Below are 19,138 nucleotides of genomic sequence, written 5' to 3' on the forward strand. Positions count from 1 at the left end.
ACAAATGTACGGAACTTCTGCTAGTGAAGAAAATAACATATCTGCATCCAACTTATGTGCCAAGTGTTAAGAGACTGATTTTTATTTCATGTTTTTAAATGAGAATTATGCTCTTAAGCGTGTTAGAAAATGATCATGTTCTCTGCAGGAAGTGTTCCTGTACTTTTTGTAAATGTAGTTTGTCTGGGGACTGTTTAACACTTAAGTTCCTCAATAAAATTGTGTACACATCCTTTAAAAGGATTGTGAACTTAACATAATTATTAAACTTTCACACTATTTCAAAGATTTTCTTTTAATCAACTTCACAGAAAATTTTCAAAGATTTCTAGGACCCTAAAGACAACTCATTACAAATACTTACAAGTAACATTAAGTTGGGTCCACTATCCTACAACAGAAACTATAAAACATGACAAAATTTTGTATATATGTATGATGGATTCAGTTTAATAATTAGGACATTATTTTTTTTTTTAAATGAGACTCATTTTTAAGAAAAGGAGGTGTATTTCATCAATGCATGTCTTTCCAAATTAAATGTGTCACATTTCCTAAAAGATGTTTCTTCCTCTCGTTATGTTGTATCTCATAGCCCCTAGACATCAGCAAGTCCACTGGAAATCAAGAAAAACATAGTATTTGATATTGCTTTAAATGAAATTGCTTCAAGAAAAATTGCTTTCTTATTCTTCCAGCAGCCACAAAATACAATAGGAAAACAAAACAAAACAAAACAAAACAAAACACAACACTACAAAAAGCTGTCAGCATTTTGGTAAACAGGTAACAACATACATTGTTATTGTATTAAAAAGAAGAAGTAAGGTCCTCTGGCAAAATAGTAACTTTTATTTTGTAGAAGATTATTGTTCTATTTTGTAGAAAATAGAGAATTATTTCCTGAATACAGTGTTTTAATTATTTCATTAAGGAATGGACTCTATCATATTTGGACACTCACAAGATCCATTTGGTCTTTAACAAGTATCTTAGCCAGGAAAGAAACATGTATCACATAGTGCTTTGGAAAACACATAACCTGTATCCTAATTTTACACTACCGATTTTAAGTTTCAATCTTAATAATTCTTTAGCACATACCAAATTGTCCCTGACTACATACGGCGCCCAGCACAGCAGTGCCTCACCGTCTGCTCACCACCTAGGGCTAGCCAGCCCACACTGCTGACGCCGCTGGTGGCACAGTGACTGTTCATCCACTGGGTTCACCTCTATCGCCTCAGCTCCCCAAAGCTGTGGGTCACAACCCTGCAAAAGCAGTTTAAGAGGGTTCCGTCTAGATATTATTTGGATCCGTTGAGACAAATATCCACATACGTGGCTTGGTCTCGGCAGATTTGAGTCGCGCGGTTTGCAAGGCCTTGTGGAAGGAGGCAAGCCTAATGATTGGAAGTCCCGCTCATGACCAACACCATGCCGTTGTGACCACGGGACCTCAGTCAGCTCCTCTCCAAACCTGTAGGAGAATCACTTCCCTTCCGTGGAGACAGATATGAACGCTGCCTAGAATACTGCAGTAAGAAAGCATCAAAAGATGGCAGATTTAAAAAAAAAAAAAAGAAAAGACCAACTTTAGATCCTTGGTATCCATTGAGCATATAAGGCAAATAGACTATGATTCCTCATTATACACATCAGATCCTACAGACTTCACCTATTCAAAAAAAAAAATGATAATAATAATAATAATTAAAAAAAAAATATATATATATATATTTACACTGTTTTCCTTAAGCAGCTTTAGGGATCATTTTTTGATGGGTATTTAAGTACCTAAAGGTGTAAGAAGGCAGACATAAAATCTAAGGCAGCTAGGTACCAAGCAGTCTCAAAAATCCCACACAGCTCTTCTCTGCAACTCGAGGCACCTAAAACTATATATATTCAAAATCCTGGCTCCAAGGATCTATTCTTTTTAAAATCTGTGGGCTAAAAAAATTTGCTTAAATAAATTATTCATTTTACAGGCTACAGAAGAAAAACATCAGTAAATATTAGTGCGACGGCATGACTTTACTCCTTCAATGTCTTTAACTACAGTATTCTACAGATAATTCACTCTCCAGTTACGCCCTCGTGCTTACATTGGGAAATACCTGTGCACTGACAAACAGAACTGGCACACACTTCACCAGAGTCACTGCTGCAACACTCCAAAATCTTAACCTCTTGATTTCACTGAGGATGACCCGCAGGCCGTGGACTGAAAACAGAAAAAAGGTGAACAAGCAAACTTTTTGCTAGCTAGCTGCTTTCTTTCAGCATTTTTTATCCAGTTTACTATGCAGGACACAAGCAAAAGAATACAAAGGATAAGATGATTTGCACCCACTTAATAAATGCAGGCAAATACCAGCTTTGATCTGAGCAATTTTACTGGAAAGCTCAGTTCACCAGAAAGTGTGCAAGAGAGAAAGAAACAGAGAAAGGCAAAAGTGACTGAATGTAAAGGGAAAAGTGCGTGCAACTTAGCCATAAGTGAAGGGAAAAATGCAACCCTAGAATTAAGGTCTTTTGAATACAGGAATAATAAACTTCCAAGTAAATGTCACTTCACTATGACTGAGTTTCCCCAATTGGGTATTGTATATATATAATTTTATATATATAATTATTAGGCACACACTTTCCATGTTCTTTACCCCCAAAAGCAGATCTGACAATGGTGACAGCAGAGTGTGTAATTAGTTTTTATTGTTCCCCTGACAGCCACAGCTCTGGAAGGACCCCTTGCCTTTTCCATTGTAAATGTTATGGAAAAATACACTAATGACAGGCATTTAATTATGGGCACAGCAACCATGATGGGAGCTGTGCCAAAAGTGATTGGCAGATTTGGATACCAGATATTCACAGCAATGGCTCTTTTTTTCCCCATACCTTGTAACCCAGATTGCTGAAGATGTGGTTTTTTTATGTATCTTTTCTGAAGCTTCACTTATAGGTTATGGATACTATCATCAACCACCAACTTAAAAACAGACAGGAAAAATAAATAGACAAAATGATATTTTTTTTGCTCAAAAGCAGCAAGAGGTTTTCTGAAAGAGCTCTACTAGCGACAATGCCATCAACATAAAAGAAATCCCCAACAACTCTGGCACATAGATGACATTTTTATTTGCCTTTTTTTTTTAATATACATAGATACAAACAAGAAGATATTATGTCCCCTTAACACATCTTTATTAAATATTTACAACAAACTGTCCCACATTCAACTGTAGTTGCTGAGGTGCTTTTTCGCCTGATTAATTAGCAATTGGGAGACACGCTTTTTGGCAGCTTTTGTATCCTTATTATTTCTTCTGTTTTGGCACAAAAACTCCCTTTTGGGAGCACCAGTATGTGTACTGTACCCCGCTTAGTGATGGATCACTAATTTTTAATAAACTAAGCCCCAAGAGAACTATAAAAAGATGTATAAGTGTACTGGAGCAATAACTGTAAACAAATAGAAAAAAAAAAGTGGGGGGGGGGGGGGGGGAAGAGCTGTTGCAGTACATTATGAGGTCTTTTCCAGATCATGCATGGAGAGCCTATCCAGGAGATCACATGGATTCCGAAGACACGAGTCTGAATTGGCTTTTAAATACTTGCTCCAAATCGCTGCCTTCATCTTTAAAAAGCTTTAAGAAAGGGACTAGCTAATGTGGATGCGCATTTTCCTTGAAGAATGCTATATCTGAATGTCCCCTCACTGTTTCTCATCCCTCCCCCATCACCAGATGAATGAAATTACTCTGTGAAGCAGATCTCTATGAAGAATGACCACACAATTCTGGACCAAACGGTACTAAGTCTATGTAGCAGTCACAAATCCCTGGCTAAACCGAACAAAGCAACATTATTCCTAAGTGGTAAGTTTGGGAATATAAAAGTGAAGCTGTCTGGCTCTAAAGTGGAAACTTGCAAATAGCTGTAGAGTCAATGTTGGCTCTCCATCCCCCATCCAGCTGGCTCTCATATCAGTAACTTCAAAAATGCAGTTTGCCATTATGGTGGCTTAAGGCACTTTATGTGCCAGTGCAATGACCATGCTGTGTGTGCATGTCAGAAGGTCAATACTTTCAAATTCCAGAGTCTCTCTTTATTTCCTTCTTTTCTGGAAACAATAGGAAAGAGAGCAGGATTGATAGTTCCTACTTTGTTAACTTCTGCTCACCAAATGCCCTGCCTGTATGAATACACGACTATTTTTAAAATTTGATTAGACATCAACTAAAGGGGGAAAAAATCACACACAAAAAAAACAATGCAGCTGTTTTTCCTGCTTATTAGCAACATTAATTAGCAAATTTCTTTGGAGCAACTTTTAACAATTCCATGGAAGGCAACATCATTAAAGCTGTTAGCAGTCCTTACCTAACACTGATTAATCAGCATAGCAGAATGATAGCTGTACTACAAAGATCGTCATCAAACCTACCAGTAGGTGAAATATTTTTTTTCTGCCTCCTCACAAAAAAAAAAAAGAATCTACATTTTATTTACATAGCACTACAAAACCAGCAAAGCCTTAGCCACAGATGAGGATTTATTTGTTTAGTTTTGATGAAAAAATTTAGAATGTATTTAGCTCCTGCTTCAAAGGCACAGACCGCATACAAGGTACTCAAATTTATTTACAAAATTTAAACAGATGTAAAGAAAAAATCAAAATGAAAAATTCTGTGTACGGTACAAATACTGTAATAAAAATTAAAATATATTTCTTAACAATTCGCTGTGTGATTAGATAATGGGATTAAGGAATGTGTGTAGAGAGAATGGGAAAAAATCTTCTGAACCATAATATTAACACAAAAAATACTACTTTGAAGTCCACAAAAGGAAAAAGGTAGTTTCACTGTTACCCACAACAGAAAGGCCACGGTGTTCACCTACTACTGATGAGCAAACCACATAATATGAATATGCCTGCCACTGCCCAGCATCCACCCAGAAGCAAAAAAAAAAATAAAAAAATAAAAAAATAAATAAAAAATTGGGGGGAGGAAAAAATATATTCTTTTAATGAACAAACACCATCCATGCTACACTGTAAATATTAATTATGACACAAAATACATTCAATCAAATGTATTTCTTAATTGTATTGAGGCTGAATTTTATCAATGAGAATGGAACAAAAAGATATTTTAGCATACAGTGATCAAAGCAAACTTATCTACTGATTTTCACTTCATCTGATGATTCACAAGCAAATTACTCATTCTCTGCACTCCAGCACCACTTCATTACTGACATAAAAAAAAAATTAAAATGGGGTCTTTCAAATAAAATCATTCTTCAAGAGTCCAATATAAAAAAAAAAATTGAAAGTTAGTCAGTGATGAATGTGTATTTTTTTTTAATTGTAGGTATTACTATCAAACAGTTCTTTGTCAGATTAATACGCTCATTTAATGATGGAAAGTAAAATACAAGAAGTAAAATGTAACCAATACTGTACTTATAGGTTTTGTCAGTCTACGATCCCTTTTTTTTCACACCATATAGCAGCCCGGATAGGTAAATTCTTCTACCAGATTATACTGCAAGTGACAGAATAGGAATCATAATCTTGACTTTTCCAGTAAAAATCGCCAAACCTGAAGAATTAGCTACAAGAAGTTGCTGTTAGCTATTCAAGCAGATCTTGCTAATTAACAGGGCTCTTGTGTATCTTCTCGTTAGTTGATTTCTCTTTTGACAGCATTTTTACTGGTCATGCATTTAAACAGAAAAATGGGCATAAAACTCCTATCATATCAGATAACAGAAAATGGGCATCAAACTTTCTCTACATTTTGCAGCAGTCAAAAATAAACAAACTCATTTTTTCATAAAACTAGGATCTAACAATGGATTTTCATCAACCTGTCAACAGTAAAATATGATGGACATTTCCTCAGATGAAAGACATATAGGAGGTTTACTTTTCTGTTATTGGAAACCATGGTGTTCTACAGAAGCAAGATAAAATCTCTGTCCTCACAGACAAGCATCATTTTTATTATTATTATTATTTTAATTTTCAAATACTTCATTTTAACACAAACAATTTTTAAAAACATGTGGGAATAGGAATTTGTGGTTTTGTAATGTCACAACCTATGCTCATTTTCTTGGAAAAGGATTTCAGACATCTATCCATGTTTGCATACTTTAAAATAATACCCACCATTTTAAATGAGCTCAATTATAATCTAGCTTGTAGAGACTACAATGAATAGGGAGAATGCAAAAATGCAAGGGAGACTTCCAATGCATGAACGGTTCTTTTCTTCCATCCAGTAATGCTGAACTGCATTACAGTAGGGTTTACTCACAATAACTGTAATATCACCAGAAAGCAGTTTCAATAACGTGTCTGTTTATTTTAAACCAAATGTTTCCACTTCGTTATATTGGCATGCTGCTGACTGACTACTTTTTAAGCAGAAGTGCAAAGAAAACTTAAACAAAACAGGACCCTTTATTATCAACAGTGAATTACACCATTCAGAAATACTGGAAGATTAGATTAATCGTGAGAATAAAGACATTTGAAAAAAATGTTCAGAACAGGACAGCTGAAGAAGAAAAACACAGTTCCAAAATACTTCTCTTTGCCTTAAAAAAAATCTGAAAAACTAACAGTGAGCCAGAAGAGCAAGACAGGTGCATCTCACAGTTATGGAAGAACTACTGACTACTCATGCTTTCTCCATGAAAGGTTGTGTCTTTGTTAGCATTTTCTCTAAGGAGATCAAAATGACCAGCCTTCTTCACGCGCTTGGTTGAAGCCTAATATTTCTACCATGCAGTACACTGCCCAGTGACACCGGCTGTTTCAGGAAGAAGCAGTAACAAGGTACTCTAATAAGCCCTGAGAGTTCTCAAAGCACATGCCTGTAATCTTCTCTGTTTCATTTTACATCCGTGCGCCTGTGTGCTTGGGCATCCACCCACCTGCCTACCTACTGGCCTGGGGGCTGCCAGCATGCAAAGGAAGAGCACAACAGGAAGACTGCCAAGAACCACAACACAGATCCCACTTTTTTTAAATAAATATATATTGTTTATTTTACTACTACTATTATTTTAAGCCAAAAAGATCTGTGCTGGAAGACGAGAGCTGGGAATGAGTTTGTAACAAACTATTTTCTCAATGTTTAAGTTCGCTGATTAAAAAATTGTAGAGATTTCCTTCCCATACAACAATCATGATTTACTCTACGCCACACCTCCTTCTAATGACACATTTCAATGCATACATACATATATGCTTGCACACATATATATGCACATAAACAACCACTGAAAGCCACGCATATTCATGTAATATGCATATACATATTATATACCTCTCACCTTAAAACTGCAAGGACCGTGACTCCAGAAGGACTAATTGCATTCATTCATTTTCTCAGCCCAGCATGAAGCTGGTAGATTGCTGGGATCACAGCAAGAGGGGAGGAAGAGGATGGCTCATCTTTATCTGTCCCTCCCCATAAGGATACAGGGCTGGCAGAACGAATGCAGTGAAGTGTCCTCACTATGTACATTTGCAAAAGATTTAATAAGGAGCATTTCATGAAAATCATTTACCACTGAACAAGGTGCCTTTCACACAAAGGTGGAAGGCAATGAAACTATTATTCTTTGTGTTTCTTCCATAGAATGTTTCAAACTACCTCAAAAATGCACTTTTAAAATAAACACCAAAATTCTTTTGGAGACATGAGGTGTTGGCAAAACTACTAAGAGCAAAGAAAGTAGGTGTTAAAGAATCAAAGGTTCTGCTACTGATCTTTCAATTACAAGAAATCAGTCAGAGATTCTTTCAGCTCTTGGAGCAAGCTGCCACATAAAATGTTCCCAAAACATAAGCCATACTGTTTGTACAGCTCACTTACTTAGGAGGTATTATGCCTCTCTTGGTATAGAAATGACGTGGAATACCAAACCCAAAGCAAATGTCTTGATTTTGTCCCTTTTCACCCCCAGCTTCTTAGTTGTTCTTACCAAACGCAACTGCCTCCTTCCTATTCCAACTGCATAGTTTCCCTAATCTCTGTATTTAAGCAGAACTATTTCAAGATGGAAAAGAAAAAAGAAAAAAATATAAGACGCATGACCTCAGCATATACCATCAACATGCAATGATGAAATCTTCAAATGCACATCAGCAAATGGAGGATGCTTGTCCGTCTGTTCGTCCATCTATCCATCTATCCAGCCAGCGTATTCCCAAGAAGTGCCAGGCATGCACAGGCAGCCATGGCCAGAGCTTCTCAGCGCTGGGTCTGTGCATTTGGTGGGTTCGGGGAGGCACTTAAGTACACATCTGTTCACCCACCAGGTGCAACAGAACTTAAGTATTGCAGTATGCAGTTCAGTGGGGTCAGATGCTTTTCTGAATCAGTGCCTGAACACTCAGTTGCAAAGTGGTCCACATTTTAAGCATCCGGGTAGTAAGATTCTGGTCTATTCACAGAATTTTCGGAAGCATCCACTCATTTTCCTGTTCGCTGATACCCAAGTATCTCTCTTAACAAGAACTCTATCACTGCTGATCAAAATATGGTACCCAGGCTAATACTGGAAACTTACCAATTGAATATGACATGATTTCAATCTATTAAATTCTCTAATTAACAGCTGATTTCTTGATTTTATTATCCACCTAAACATACACACGAAGAAAATGTATCAGCATCCTATATCTTTATGATTCTCTTGTGAAGGTAATTTTATACACAATTTTCTTCTGTAAGAGATAACCAAATCCAATAAGACTCCTAATAAAAAATACTTGCTTTCCTGAGACTACAAGGTTTGGCCTCTATGTGTGACCAGAAACTAGACTTGAATGGCAAGTCTTTTTAACTACCTTGAAACCAGTAACAATTTATGAAGCTACAAAACCTGCCACTGAAATAACTTACAGGAAAATACCTAAATACCAACCACAACCTTGAAGCACAGTCCTGCAAGCAGAAAAATGTAATAATAATTACTACAAATAGCTCATGTTGAACCCTGACACGATTAACAGCAGTAGCAAGTGCTAAGCAAGTCGACCGCTTCAATATTTGGCTCAGTTACATGACATTTTGGCTGGATTTTCATTACAAGGACACCAGCTATCAGAATTAAATGCATATGCTCCATTACCAAACAAACTTCCAAAAGTATTTTAAGCATTAGATTCAAAGGAATATACTGTGACAAGAGCATTTTCCTCTCTTCTATAAGAATACATATGCAGACAGTACTGAAAGACATTAAAGGGGTAATTAAAATTTACATGCACTTAATTCTAAGCCCAAGAATAACAAAAATATTAGACACATTTTCAGGCATATTCCATGAATAACTTTCAATCCACGCACACACACAAATAAAAATAGACGAAACAACCTTATTTTATTATACTTCAAAAGTCTGATACTTAAACATAATCCCATCTGGAATTGGACTACACCAGTTACAGTACTTTGTGTATGCCGATAATTAAATACGAAACAGAAAATAAGGAACGGGAATGCTTAAAATGTTTCTAAGAAAAGATTTACGCTCTGTAACAATATTCAACTTTCTGTTACTTGTACATACTAAAAATAATGATTCTAGAACACTTTTTAATTATTCTAGCAGAACTTTGGCAACCATTCAAGAAATGTAATATGAACTTGTTAATAGACTCACAGAGTCTTTTTAGTTACCAAAATATTGTTCACACAAGGAGCACTTATCAAGTTGGGCCACTCATCAACTTACTATTGTATCTTTTAATAAGGATAAGATCTTTCTGTATATTTCATTTGCTGGAGTTTCATACTACAAAACTAAGCATCATGGTATCCGAGATAAATTGAATCATTATTACATACTTCAGATGGGGTTTTCACAAAACCTTACTTTACCTTGCCTTTAATCACTATCAAAATGATGAAGATTTCATTTCTAAACTGAGTTAATTAGTTCTACACTGGTTTGTTAATTTTTTTGAATAAGTACAACAAGAAAGTAAGCTAAAGAACTATGGCCGCACTGGTGGCTAAAGAATGGCAGCATATTTTGCCTTCTAATTTCAAATCGTTCTCACAGTAAGCATTCCTACTTACTTCTATGGGTAAAAAACCTGACTGTCCATCTCCTGAATCTCTCTCTAGAAGCAGATAAATCACTGTGGAGTTATTCCTACAGCACTGCTAACTGACCTAAAACCTTTGGTAACGAACGCGAATTTTGCCTTCACCTTACATCCTGACAAAATGACTTCAAACCAAAAGTGTTTTCTTTTCTTTGGGTCTCCCCAGTCTAACCAATGAGGTGTTTGCCTGTTTCTCTGTAATGATCACGCAACTTGAAAGGCACACGGAATAAAACAAAGGAGAAATATAGCTGCACCCTGCTCTTCCTCACAGTTTTAACTCACGGACAAGCACCACATGTCCAAATAGATACTTTCTTTGTGAGAGGGGGCAATGAGTATTTTAAGAGAGAAATAAGCCTTTGTTTTTCAAGGGGAAGGTTTGGAAGCATCGTGCAATTAAGTATTGCTCTGGTGTTTGGAAGAATAACAGTACTAAGTTTTCTCTGCAGTCTGCTGATTTTTAATGTTGGACTAAGAGAAGATTTCATTAACAGTGGTAAAATACCATTAAACTCATTAAAATCCTCACAGATCCACTCAGTGCATAATACCCACTGACTAGATGAGTGCTGCTTGTACCTTCAACTACCTCTACCCATGTGCAGTTGTCGTGTGAGCTCATCACACACGAGACTGCAGAAGTTAAAAATCCTGAATGTGAGGTTATTTTTGAAGTATTTTATGTTTAACTGCTACATCAGCAACATGTGCAGATCATTTAGGCAAACCTATTTCTTTCAACAATCCCTCTTCTGCCCAGTGGGATTTGTGAATATTTTTTTTCCAACAGTAACATTTCATTTTGCCTAACAACAGCAGAAAAAAAAAAGAAAAAAAAAAGCTGTTTTTGAGAGAGAAGCAATTTTTTCAGACATGTGGTGTACGATGCAACTTTTTGTCTCATTTACAACAAGCAATTTTTTTCAAGCAACGCATGTCAAGAGAGGAAAATGTAGAGACAGGCACTTAAAATTATAGATGCTCATTGTTCCCAGGCACGGCTGCTACTTTGGATAAATACTTTTTTGTCCTAAGCTTTTTGTGCCAGCCATGTAACGCTGAGGCATTGTTAGCAGGAACCCAGCATCTGAGTGCGGGACAGAGCAGCTACCTCTCCACACTTGGAAATTCTGCCCGTAACTTCTGCATCACCTATTCTGAAGCCACTCCGGAATACCGAGTAGGGGAGTTTTCTGCAGGCAACACAGACCTATTAAAAAACATGACCTGTGACAAAAATCAATGTGCTAATCTCAAACCAAACAGCAGTATCAGAAGCATAAAAAAAGAGATAACCTAAAATAAAATAGCCCCAAATTTACTTAGATTAACTTGACATGTTTTTTTTTATTTTTTAAGAGAGAGAGAAAGAGAGAAAGAGAGAAAGAGAGAAAGAGAGAAAGAGAGAAAGAGAGAAAGAGAGAAAGAGAGAAAGAGAGAAAGAGAGAAAGAGAGAAAGGAAAAGTCTGCTCACACGTAGTTTTAACAAGGAAAAAAAAAAAAAAGTAATACTCGGGTGACTTTTCCTCCAAACACACGGATACCATTTGGAGCAGCGCTGAAATTCCCCGATGCTAAACCTGAGGGGGAAACTCCAGGAAAATCACGGGAGCCTCCCAAAGCGCGCTCGCTCCGCCGCCTTGCAGAGGCGACTGTCAGGAGCGGGGACGCCGTCCAGGCGCCCTCCTGCCCCCCCGACGGCCCCGGCCCGGTACCTACCTCGCCTCCTCACGGCTAGCCCCCGGACCCCCGACGGGCGGCGGCGGGGAGCCGCGATGATCCGGACCGATAAAGGGGAGAGACCCCCGGCGGGGCACCAGCTTCCCCCTCACCCCCCCTCCCCAAAACGTATAATAATTAAAATAAAAGTTTTCCGCCCCATCCCGCAGACGGGGCATCTCCCGCAGGCTCCGGGCTGCAGCAGCCGCCGCCGGCGCTCCCCTCGCTCCCCGCCCGGCGCCCCCCGACCCCCGACCGCGTCTTTTCCTCGTCCCCCCGCGGCCGCCCCGCGTACCTGGGGTTGGTGCTGTTCCAGTAGACGGCGTAGCGGTCGGCCACCGCCTTGGCGCCGGGCTCCTGCCCGCGCACGCACACCCACAGCGCCGCGGCCGCCAGCAGCAGCATCTCCACGTGCGGCATCGCGCCCGGCGGAAAAAAAAATTAGGGGAAGGGGGGTGGAAGGCAGGGGAGCGTGGGGAGGATGGTAAAAGGAAAAAAAAGGGGGGAAATGTGGCAATAAAAAATAAAATGAAGGGGGCAGAGAGGGGGAGGCTGGCGGGAGGGAAGGAGGAGGGAGAAGCGATGGGCTCCGTTCGGCAGCCGGCGGGGATGCGCGACCCGCGGGGACCCTCAGGCAGCCTCACCCCGGCAGGGGGAGGTGGGGGCCGAGGCGGGCGGCGGCGGCAGGCGGCGGGCGGTGCTCATTCACCGGGAGGCTGGGGCACGACATACACCGGGCCCCCGGCGCCGCGCCCCACCGCCCCCTGCGAGCGGCCCCGCGGCTCGGGGGCGGCCGCGGAGCGAGGGGACGGGGAGAGGGGGGCGCGGGGCTCCGCTCGCTGGGGGAGCCCGCGAGGGGTCCCGGCGGCGGATTAAAGGCCGCCGGCTGGGAGAGGGGCGAGGGGCGCCAGAGGACCTCGGAGTGGAAAGTTTGTGTCTTCCTTCCCGGCCCTCCGCGAATGAAAAAGCAACGAGGAAATTAAAAAAAATAAAATTAAAAAAATAAATTAAAAAATAAAATAAAATAAAAGGGTGTGTGGTGGTGGTGGTGGTGGAGGGGCAGCAAAAGCCTTGAGGAGTTTGTTTGCTGCGCTGATGGGAGTTGGGGAGCCTGTTCTGCAGCGCAGAGTGTCTTGAAGGAGACTTTGTGGAGTGGTTTTCTCGTCCTTCCTGTTCCTGGGCGGTGGATGCACCAAGGACTGAGCAACAGCAAAGGCAAAAGGAAAAAAAAAAAAAAAAGAAAGGAGGGGAACAGAAAAAAAAAAAAAAAAAGAACGGCCAATCCAAGAAATATTGCGGCGTGGAAACCAAGGAGATGGAAATAAAAATTGTTTTATGGGAGGGCGTGGAGAAAAGCAAAACCTCGGAGAAGTGGAAAATCAAGCCTGCAAACTCCTCTGGTGATGCCGGTCCTGGTTGGCCTCCCCAGCCCGGGGGAGGGACGGAGCGGTGCGGCGAGGTGCGGAAATCTCCTGCTTCAGCCTCCCGGAGCGCCTCTGTGATAAAGCAGGGTCCAGTCCCGGGAGCATCAACTTCTGCGGAAGGACAAAACAGTTTGAACGAGCAGGGAGGGGGTGGGAGGAAAAGAATCCACCCCTCAGATGACTACATAAGGAGATCGGGAAAAAAAAAAAAAAAAAAAAAAAAAAAAAAAAAAAAAAAAAAAAAAAAACACCACCCCGGTTCTTCTCGGTCTTGCCCGACAGCTGCTCCCCTTTTCCCTCTGAAGCAGCAGCAGGAGCAGCAAGGAAAGACGTACCACGCCAGCAGGCAAATAAATAAACTTGAATGCAGCGGCAGGCAGGGAGGGATCGTAAAGAGCGACGAGGATTGGAGGGGCAAAAGTCAGTTTTGCGAAAAAAAAAAAAAAATTGCTTTATGGGAGGAAAGGAGAGGAAAAAAAAAAAAAACCCTTTAAACAGTCACGCCCCCTTCTTGCAATGACCGGTCCCTTCGCTGCGTGTCGATCCGGCACCAGCCGCCTGCGGGAGCGGGCAGCCGGCGCTGCCGCTGCGAGACGGAGCCGGAGGCAGCCGCAGGGCGCGGGGGGCGTGGAGGTGCGCACGCAGGCACGCTCGCAGCACACACTCACGCTCACATACACTCACACACGTACATACATGCACACGCGTGGGTCCGAAGCGGGATGTGGCGGCGGCGGGCGCCGGGGATGAAGGCGAGGAGGAGGAGGAAGAGGAGGAGGAGGAGGAGGAGGAGGCGCAGGCGGGCAGCTCGCGGCTTGATCATGTGGGGCTTCTGCATGCGGCGTGCCGGGGAAGGGGGGCACCCGCCGCCGCAGCCACTCACCGAGCAGCCTGCTGTTTGCTTACGGACCGATTTTTTTTTTTTCCGCTTTTTTTTTTTTCCTTTTTTTTTTTTTTTTTTTTTACACCTCGACCCGATTGGCTTGCCGCACGAGAGAGAGGAGGAGGAGGAGGCGTCGCAGGCTTCTCCTCCCTCCTCCGTGCCAAAAAAAAAATATTAAATAAATAAATAAATAAATAAATAAAAAAGAAACTCAAGCCGCCCGGCCCCACCCTCCCGAAACCTGACTAATTGAATTACGGAGACGCCGGAGCAGCTCCTGCGCAGCCCGGGTAACCGTTTCGGCGCCGGCTGTCCCCACCAGCGCCCCCAAACCCCCAGACCCGTTCCCAAACTGGGCTCCCCCCCCCCCCCCGCCTCCCCCACCCTTCGCTTCCCACCCCCTCCGCGCCCGCGGAGACTCCGCAGGTGAGTGGCTACCGGGGGCGGGGCCTCGCCAGGGGGCGGGGCCTCGCCGCACAGGGGGGCGTGGTCTCTCAACGGGGGGCGTGGCCTCCGGCGTTGCCGCGGTGACGGCGGCCCAGCGCGGCGCCGTTCGGAAGCGCCCTGACGCCCCCCAGCGGCGAGCGGCGGCGCCTCACGGCGGGGCGGGGCGCTGGCAGCCCGCCCTCCCCTGCCCTCCCCTGCCCTCCCCTGCCCTCCCCTCCCCTCCCCTCCCCTGCCCTGCCCTGCCCTGCCCTCCCCTCCCCTCCCCTCCCGTCCCTCCCGCCTCGTTTTTTGGTTTGCCTCCTTTTTTTTTTTTGACTTTTTTTCTTCCCGTGGAGGGATTTGTGCTCTTCGCCCTCCCCTCAAGAAATAACCAGGGCGAAAGAGCGCACGGTAAAGTTGAGAAGAAATACTGGAGTCCCTGGGCTTGTCGCCTATTTATTTACCTTTATTCGTTCGGCCGAGGGTACCAGCAGTTTTCCCATCTCTCTTACCAAAGGCCTAATGATTTGTGTATGTTTTGCCTCCCTCTGGTTTCCTCCAGCCTCGTTTTCAACACAAGTCCTATTGAGGATGTATAAATATATATATAAAGTATATCTATAAGTACATGTACCAGCTGAGTGCCCCAGGTTCAGCAGACAGAAACCCACCAACTTCTTACTCACTTTTCCATTACTAAAACCCAAACCAACCCTTCTATTTCTTCCTGTTTTTGAACTGAGGTCTCCAAACAGGGATGGGCACACACGGTATTTCCTTGGCCTTATATCTTTGGTGGAGGCAGACATGCAGGAATCACTTCTATTGCAGGAAAAAAATAAAATAACACAAACATTTTTCAAAAAAATATATCCTTAGCTACGTTCGTTAAAGGTTAATGATTTTCTTCTCTTTGTCTCTGGTTTGTGAGAAATGTCACAGTGAAGGAGTGAGGGATTGGTTTGTTTGACTTAAAGCTCCTTTTAATAGCAGAGCCAGAGCTTATTCCAGTATACAAAATACTCTCCAGGACTGTACTACTTGGGTTTTTGTTTAACACCTACAAAGGTGTGAAAAGCTATCAATAACTCGGAAAAAAAAAAAAGAAAAAAGAAAAAAAGAAAAAAGACTTTAGCAGGAAGATATCTCTTTTTTTCCTGCTTTACTTAGCAAGCAAGCTGTAGGTGGCTGTATCTTGTTAGTTTAGGGACAATACAAACACATAAATCCTTTGGACCAGAATAAGAAATAAATTAATTCTGCATACAGAAAGATAATACTTTAATGAACAGAAAGTGACCTTTTTGTTACATCGTAACCGATTCATAGGGACACATCAAACACCCAGCACTCAAAAGCATGCCAACTTCTAGTCCACTCTCCATTTTTGCAATTACATGATCAAACGATTACTATATCTCCATAGTTATGAACTGCCTCTGTATGCCAATAGCCTCTGCCTTAGCCTTCATTTCCTAGAAACATAAAGACTGTTGACAAGTGATTTGACATCAAACTATTTTGGATGCGGTATTTAGAAAAAATAGTGCATACACACAGAGTCTGCAGCTGCCTCTGACAAGCTTATGTAGCTGCTTCCAGATCTCCAGCTTTACAGTGTTAATCAGTATTTAACATACACTTTACAGCATGTACTTTCTTGATAGTTGCTTAGGCTTTCAGTGTATTGGATATACAGTGCAGCAGCCACTACGTTGATTGATCACGTACTTCAAAATAATTAAACCAAGCACAGCTTAAGGCATTGTCTCAGGGAGAAGCGATAAATCTGTAGATTTTCTTTCTCTACTGATTTCCTTGAAAAATTAAAAAAAAAAAAAAAAAAAGAAAACAAAAGAAAAAAAAACATAGTATTTCTATCATTATTCAGAAATACTTTGTCGTAAACAGATACAAATGACTCCAGAGGCGAAGCTCATCTTCATTACTCATGTAAGTAGTATTGTTAAAGTAATTTGTTTTGCTTATTTCACAAGAGCCATTCAGAGATACTTCAGCACATGTGAAACAGAAAATAGTGTAGATATCTCTACATTTCCCCCATAAATTTATTTGTTATAAATTTGAGTAGAACTTCAGGAGTAAAAGTAGTAGAGCCCAGTCCTACTTTCTCTGAAGTTAATTCCACTGACTTTAAGGTAAACAAGTAAATCCTACATTGTTTGCTTGCATTAAAAAAATGGACAAAAAGGAAAAATCTTTTTGAAGAAATGGATGCATACTACAAATCAATGAAGAGTGTAGTTGCATTTCAAATTTCTGTCTATATTTTGTAAAAATGTAATTTTAAATTGTGTATTTCCATTTCAGTATAATTTGATAAAAGTTAGCGGGACACAAAATATATAGCTCTATGATTTGTCTGTATTTAATAAATATCTTGATGTTTTGTATTAAAAGGACTACACAAAACTATATCTTTTTTGTTGTTGTTGTTTATCTGTGATATGTGTTTTTCAGGACCTGAAAACATCAGGCTTCCTTATATTTTTAATTGCCTTCTGATCCCACAAATCATTCCCTGAAGCAATCTCAGCTTCAAGTTTTGCAAATTAATAACTGAAGAGAATGGTTAATCGTTCTAAATTCTCTCATCTTTTACTGTAATTCCTGATACTGTAAGCTGTCAAAAAGTAATATAGAACAAAATCTCAGACTAATTTCCATATGAGAGGACTAGGTTTCAAAGGCATAAATGATACTGTTAAAGAGAATCACTAATTCTTTACAGAGAACTGTATCTGATTGCTGTGGACAAATATTCTTAAGTCAGATACGAGGTTTCTGGTTATGTGATCTCTCTGACTTAAAAGTATTTTTTCCTTCTCAGATTTATTTACCTATAAGAGACAGTGTGTGTATTGTGTACAGTTTATTATTATTATTATTTATTTATTTATTCATTCATTTTCTGAGAGGAATAAATAATCTAGCGGAAGAGAACAGAGTGAAATGACTGCAGATGAACCTGACTCAATATTTACTTGTGTGTGTCAGTACTTTCTGCTGGGATTAAATGAAGATTCCCTATTTTCTTAAATTGTCTAGCAACACCCTCACTTCATTAATACTCTTTTTCCATTCTATCAACCAGAGATAACATACGTGCTGCTTTACTGTAATGTAGTGAGGGTTTACAATTTAATGTTTTCAGATGGGCTAACATGATGTTTTTCAGAGGGGTAACATGAAGATCTTTGTCTATTAAAAACAAACAAAAAACCAACCACCTAACACAAAATACAACAATAAATTATAGGCAATTTTGGGGGGAGATATTGTCCAGAGGCATTTTCAGGCTTGTTATTTCATCCAGAGACCATATGTATTTCTTTTAGCAGATGGTTCTTAAGAATTTATTATTGCTTATAAAGAAAACTATCCACAGTTACCAGCCTTCCTTCCATTCTAAGTTGTCAGTTAAAATCTGCATGTCTGCCCAAACAGTCTTTTTTGTGAGCTATAGCTCACAAATTAGGAAGGACCTCTTCAGCGCACATCAATTTGAATGTTAGTCTGAAAACTTTGAAAGTTTAATATATTGAGGGAAACTTTGGGAAGAAAGCAGAACATTTCCTGGCGTCATATTGGCATTTTATGATTTTTTTTTTGGAAGTATGAGATAAAAAGAATTATGAGAGAAGACATTTTCAAAAATACGAATGGAAGCAGGGTACTTAGAGATGATAGAAAAATCTACTTTGAAGTTCATATCTAATGTTCCCTCCATATACATAGCTAATAACTTAGTTCCAGTGTGTTACCATTCAAGTTTGTGTTTGTTTGTACAAATTCTTTTTTCATGTTTGCTGGATAACTAATTGTGAGGAATTAGGATGTTGACACACTTTTAGGAGCTCTAAATTAATGTCTATATGAAGTTAAAATATTTTTAATACTGTCATTTTGAAAGTCCACATGATGGCATTTGTTTCTTACCAGTTGAGATCTTCTGTACATTTTTGGGCTTTACAGAAATTACAGCCCATTACAGTGATGCATCATTAGTATCAAGTCAATAACAATAACTGAAATAACCCAGGGATAATGCCAAAGCAAGATAAACCATGGGTCTGGAAAAAATGTATAGCTTCCATTTTTTCCATTCACTCAAGCTGTTCCACACTCTCCAAATTAAAGATAATAACCAAAAGATCTTTAAAAAAGACTTTTGAAAGTTATTGCACAATCACAAATTATGACAGAGCCAGTACCTTACAAAAACTTCAATTTTGGTATTACCACCATAGAATCAAGTACTTAAACCAATGTGCAAGAAAGACTGTGCAAATTATGTAAAACTAAAGTATGAGACAAGAAAAGCAAATGGACTCAGCAGACTGTATGAATATAGTTATCCCCAAGGTTCCTGTCCACTCCTGCAAAAGGCTGTATATTGAACACTATACTCATTATGCAGATTATGTTACAAGAGCAGGCTCTCGTTTCAGCATCTGTGCATCTCCTGTGATGACATGGCAGGATTGAAACCAGCTAAGGTAAATAATAACC

The 19,138-nt window shown here is 40.3% G+C and overlaps 1 protein-coding gene across 4 annotated transcripts in view; it reads right to left on the bottom strand.

The window, feature by feature from the left end:
* Positions 1-14,188, bottom strand: part of EFNA5 (ephrin A5) — a 210,862-nt gene extending 196,674 nt beyond the window's left edge. Inside the window, exons 1-3 of one of the 4 annotated variants that reach the window (XM_040541429.1) lie at positions 13,993-14,188; positions 13,235-13,407; positions 12,168-12,277 (exon numbers count right to left, since the gene is read on the bottom strand). In XM_040541429.1, the coding sequence (XP_040397363.1) occupies positions 12,168-12,277 (110 nt within the window). In that variant the 5' untranslated portion in view covers positions 13,235-13,407; positions 13,993-14,188. Of the gene's footprint in view, positions 1-12,167; positions 13,118-13,234; positions 13,495-13,992 lie in introns of those variants that run through there. The other 3 variants (XM_040541430.1, XM_040541431.1, XM_040541428.1) reach the window with 3 other exon arrangements.
* Between the last annotated feature and the right edge of the window lie 4,950 nt (positions 14,189-19,138).

Source organism: Cygnus olor, chromosome Z (genome assembly GCF_009769625.2).
Source record: "Cygnus olor isolate bCygOlo1 chromosome Z, bCygOlo1.pri.v2, whole genome shotgun sequence".
In the NCBI taxonomy this organism is placed as follows: domain Eukaryota; kingdom Metazoa; phylum Chordata; class Aves; order Anseriformes; family Anatidae; genus Cygnus; species Cygnus olor.